Below are 5,365 nucleotides of genomic sequence, written 5' to 3'. Positions count from 1 at the left end.
CTGCTACTCTATCTATCTATCTATCTATCTATCTATCTATCTATCTATCTATCTATCTATCTATCTATGATTAACATGAAGAACCACAAACAACCTGAAATTTATTTAGAAAAACAAATGCCATTTTAACAACATTCTGCCTCAGCTTCTCACTTGCAGATGTTCATTATAACTTATAGCTCTCAGTGGATCTACAAATATAAAAAATATTTAGTAACAGGCAGAATATTGGCAAAATATCACTTACTTCTTGTAAATGTGAACATTTCTGTTTATACCGTAAAAGAAAGAGAAAATTGGAGTTGTCAGTGGTTAGAGGTTCTGACCCACTTGAGATCAGCTGAATGTGGTCCCTGACCTAAGTGTAATTGTTGTATTTCACATCTTCATCCCACTGGCCGTGCTGGGTCCGCGGACCGCACCTTTGACACCCGTGCTTTGACCGTAATAGAACTTGTTTAGTTACACATTAATAATTAAAAAATGTGACCAGAAAATGAAAGTTTTTCATGCTGCATAATTCAGATTCCATGGTTGCGTTCCCCTGCTGACTCTCATTCTTTTGTTTTCTTTTCTTTTTGCCATATGTCGAGCTTTTAACTTTCTCACCTTATCGAGAAGGGAACCCGACAGTACCAGGAAACAGACCGGCAAAGGTCACCGCGACTATTTATTGGCAATCTGCCAGGAGCGCGAGCATGCGTGTTTGTACTCTTGCGTGCCCGCGTGCGTGCGTGCGTGCGTGCGGCGTGCGTGTGTTTACTGGAAGAAGCTCTGAACGGAGGGGGCGGAGCCTTACGAACATCGGCTTTACTCACTCTGTGGAAACAACCTCCGGTAACCTTCCTCCACACACGGACAGGAGGATTTCTCCGGCACATATCGCTGCCGCCACATTCCTCTGCTGTGGTAAAAAGGAAAAGAAAACACACACTAAAAAGACTCCATTATTTGGACACTTTCTTGGATTTTAATGCCTGACTTAATATTTCATCTAGCACTACTTTCGGGTAGTTTGCATATCTTTTCTGTTAGCGACAAGCGGTTACGGTGGGCAGCTGGACGGATCCGTACGGTAAGTTCCACACATTAAAGCTTCACTTTCAGCCTTTTCACCGTGTCAGAGGACATAAACGGAGGGTTTTTCGGTGTTAAATGACCCGCGTGGGCCGGTTGGTGTTCGGCTGCCGGTCGGGCTGGTGGTGGGTGCAGTGCAGCCGTGTGTACCCCTCCGCTCTGGACTCTAATATTTTGGGGCTTTTTGCATTTTTTTTTTTTTTTTTTTATGAATGGTGGACTTTCTCCACCGTTATGGCGCCTCCTGCCTCCACCATAGCCCCCTCTGCCCCGACACTCCGGCGAAACCGACTAATTCCTCTCCAGCCTTCGGGGAGGAGGGGGGGAGGAAGGGGGAGGGGGGGACAGAGCGAACCAGACCAGACGGGACACCTTTTTAAAGTCAGTGAAACCGGAGAATGGGGCCTCTGTGGCGGAGCAGAGCAGGGAAGAAGAAGAAGAAGAAGGAGTTATTTAGTGAAAGAGAAGAGGAGGAGGGGGCTGTGTGTGTGCCGGACTCTGTCTTTCTTTCACTGTGACCCCGTTTCTGAAATCCCTTGTTGCGGTACGCCCGATCGAAGACAATTGAAAGCAATCAGGATCCAGTTGCTGTCTGGCTGTAGGACGCATCTGCAGCAGCAGCAGAAGCCCAGTCCAGTCAGGAGTAAACCAGGATTCATTTAAACTAAATATAACCCTCCTCCTGCTGCTGCTGCTGCTTCCTAATCCTGCCCTGTGCATTTGTCATAGTCGCCTGAGAGCTGAGAAAGTGGCCATTTATTTGAGTTTAGCCCAGGGGTGACAAACTCATGTTAGTGCAGTTCCACATTCAGCTAAATTAGATCTGCAGTGGGCCGAACCAGTAAAATAATAACATAATAATATATAAATAATGTAAACTCCAAAGTTTTCTCTATGTTTTAGAACAAAAAAGTACATTTACATTTTGAAAAGGTTTACATCTACAAACTATCCTTTCAAAAAATGTGAATAACATGAACACACTGAAAAAATAAGTGTAATTTTAACAATATCCTGCCTCAGTTTATCATTTACACATGTACATTAGAACTTACAGATCACAGTGGATCTACAAACACACAAAACATTTAGTAACAGGCAGAATGTTGTTAAAATTGTACTTACTTCTTTTAAGACATTACAGGTTATTCACATTTTTTGCAAAATTATACTTCGTTTCAGTGGAAATACATGAAAATATTTACATTTACAGAGAAACATTTGAAGTTGACATTATTTCTATGTTAGTATGATAGTATTTTACTGGTCCTGCCCACTTGGAGATTAAATTAGTCTGAATGTAGAACCTGAACTAAAAGGATTGTTCATATCTTAGTGTAATTTTTGCAATTCACAAATTCATTCCAGGGGCCGGACTGGACCCTTTGGTGGGCTGGTTTTGTCCCCCGGGCCACATGTTTGACACCTGTGGTTTAGCCCATAAACACTCAAACATCCACTGCAGACCAACACCATCCACTGATCTAAACTGTTTAGTAATCCACTAATCCCATCAATGTGTGTCAATAATTGGTGTAAAATGCAGTTATTCACTTTTTCATGGTCATCACGTAAATGACCCATGTGGAGGTTCCGTAGTGAATGTGGAAACTCATCCTCTACAGCATTTGATTCACCAGTAAAATCCATCTAGTTGGATCAGTGACAGTGGATGGACAGACTGGGCTTATGTTCAGTTCATGAGAGATTTGCAAAAAAAGTCACTTTTTCTTTAGTTTTCTCTGTTTCTGATATAATAACCCTCAACTTTAATTGAAGCTTTTATGAACATCTATATGATCAGTAAGTTAAATACAGGAAATACCTGATTTTCACAGAAAAAAAACAAAATACAGAGGATTATATTGTAATAAATGATGATAAATCACTTAAGAAAAGTCAAATCTAGAGAAAGAACTATTTTTGGAACTGCCACAGAAGTAGCTCTGGGTCTGTATGCGTTCAGGTGCGTGCATCTGTTTCCATGCAGGTAAAAGTTGTGTGCTCTCTGTGTCTCCCCAGCTGTGTTTAGGTGCTCTCTGCAGGCCCCTCTCTGGATGCATCAGACTCCTCTCCCCCGGGGCCCTGGACCCGGTGTGTGACCCCCCTGCCCTCACCCCTCCGTTCCCCATCCCTTCCCTCCTCCTCCACTACCTCCCCTTCTCTTCCACCTGTCTGTCTTGGGGCTCCTGCTCTGGGCCCCCTGCCTCTCGACCAGCAGGCGGAGGCAGGGGGCCATGGCGCCATGGTAACCTTCGGCAGACAGAACCGCCTCCTCGCCATGAGCGGCGTGACCCCCCCGGAGGGCAGGGTTCAGGGGTCCAACTTTACCCCCCATCACTATAAACCCTTCAGCTCACATGCACATTACCAGCAGGTCAGTAGCTGCAGAAGTACCTGTTGTGTTGTCAGACGTCGCTGCTGTACTAACTCTGTTGTCTCTACCTGTCTCAGGTGATGTGTGCACTGCGTAAACTCCAGGAGAGTGGGTTTTACTGGGGGGCTGTGGGTGGGAGAGAGGCCAGCTCCCTGCTGCGCTCAGAACCTCCCGGCACTTTCCTGATCCGAGACTCCTCCGATCATCACCACTTTTTCGCCCTTTCTGTCCAGACCACACGTGGGATAAAGAACCTGCGAATTCACAGTGAGGACGGCGGCTTCTTCTTACAGCCCGACCCCCAAAGCACCCATGAACCCCCGCAATTTGACTGTGTGCTAAAGCTAATAGCACACTACATGGGGAAGGGGCCAGATCATAGAGCAGGAGAGAGAGAAGTGAAAGGGCAGCATGTGTACCTGATTCATACTGGTGGGGAGAAGATTCCCTTGGAGTTGCGCCGTCCCCTTTCCTCTTCTCTTTCCTCGCTGCAGCATCTGTGCAGGAGGACCTTGAACAACAGAGGCCTCGCGGGGTCAGAGCCGCCAGAGCAGCTCCCTCATACACTTAGAGACTTCTTGGAGGAGTATGATGCTCCTATATGACTGACAGGAGCAGAGCTTCTATGCTATGAACCAGGTGCCTGGAGGACAGCACACGTCAGATCTCAGAGCCGATAGAGCCTGGCCTCTTATCCTCACTTCATGTTATGCTTTTTCCACCAACGCACATTTGAAGCAAATTCTGAGCTGATATGAGGGCTGGTTCAGAGTTGCAACCGTAGAGATAATGTTATTACATTCATTTATTTTATTGTAGAAGGGTTTGCAAGAAGGTGAGGACCCCAAACTCTCAAACTGTATGGAAATATGACATCTGTTTTAACCCAGAAAGACCCAAACATCCACTGTTTACCAATAGCATCTACTATCTAAAATGTTTAATACCTGATGATCCACTGAACCTATCAATAATTGGTGTAAAATACAGTTCTTCATCTTTTCATGGTCATCAGATATAACCCATTTGGACGTTCAGAGGCTCCGTAGTTACCGTGGAAACACCGTCATCACCTACAACATTGATGGAGTTGGATCAATGACAGTGGATGAATATGCTAGGGTTATGTTCAGTTAATGACAGATTTTATCAAAAAAGTCAGTTTTTCTTAAGTTTTCTCTGATTCCTATTTAATAAGAATCTCCATGGTCAGTGAATTAAATGCAGGGAAATACCTGATTTACACTGAAAAAATGCAGAGGATAATATTTTAATAAATGGAGGAAAAAAATCACTTGGTAAAGACCAAAAAAAAAAAAAAATCCTTTGGAAGTTGTGACAAAAATAGTTCTGGGTCTTTAAGGGTTAACAGAAGTGAATGTAAAGGATTACACAAAACGATAGATAATCATAAGCAGGTAACTCTGAAATAACTGATGTAATAACTTTCAATGTCTGCCCTACTTTGATTTCACATCCATACTGGCTTTTGATCTTTGTGCTGGGCAGGCTAGACATTACAATAGCTGTTCTTTAATTTTTTTAACTGGCATTTACACTTAATATGTGAACATATCTTCGAGTTTGACCAGTAAAGTGATCTGGTGGAATGGCTGTTGGAAAAAATTGATTAGCAAGTTGACAGTATCTCCAGCTCTGAACCAGCCCTCAAACTGCATTGGTGGAAAATGGAATATAACATGAGGTCAGTTTTTTTTGTTTTTTTTTAACCAGTGGCCCAGTCTGAATCACATGACCACAGATCTGCGCTTTGACACTGACGGGCATCATCTACCTAAAATATCCTTCCGACACGAGAAGATGAGGAGGAGGAGGATGATTTAGGAAACCACAGATACCTCGTCTGTCCTCGCCTTGCAAAATCCAGCTGCCGGCCCCGAGCAGCAGATA

The 5,365-nt window shown here is 44.0% G+C and overlaps 1 protein-coding gene across 1 annotated transcript; it reads left to right on the top strand.

Moving 5' to 3' along the window:
• The first annotated feature begins 817 nt into the window (after window positions 1-817).
• On the top strand, window positions 818-4,442 carry socs3b (suppressor of cytokine signaling 3b). Its single transcript, XM_030121980.1, has 4 exons — window positions 818-909; window positions 999-1,075; window positions 3,100-3,454; window positions 3,532-4,442. Exons 3-4 carry the CDS (start codon window positions 3,323-3,325, stop codon window positions 4,057-4,059), a joined length of 660 nt encoding a protein of 219 aa, XP_029977840.1. The 5' UTR covers window positions 818-909; window positions 999-1,075; window positions 3,100-3,322; the 3' UTR covers window positions 4,060-4,442.
• The last annotated feature ends 923 nt before the right edge of the window (window positions 4,443-5,365 follow it).

Source organism: Sphaeramia orbicularis, chromosome 19, assembly GCF_902148855.1.
Source record: "Sphaeramia orbicularis chromosome 19, fSphaOr1.1, whole genome shotgun sequence".
In the NCBI taxonomy this organism is placed as follows: Eukaryota; Metazoa; Chordata; class Actinopteri; order Kurtiformes; family Apogonidae; genus Sphaeramia; species Sphaeramia orbicularis.
The sequence above is the reverse complement of the archived record's forward strand: the minus strand, read 5'-3'. Positions and strand labels throughout refer to the sequence as shown.

Excerpts from the sequence above, each read along its gene's own strand:
- socs3b (XM_030121980.1), top strand. The coding sequence starts at position 3,323 with ATGGTAACCTTCGGCAGACAGAACCGCCTCCTCGCCATGAGCGGCGTG. Across the intron at positions 3,455-3,531 it reads CACATGCACATTACCAGCAG|GTGATGTGTGCACTGCGTAA; the intron begins GTCAGTAGCTGC and ends TACCTGTCTCAG.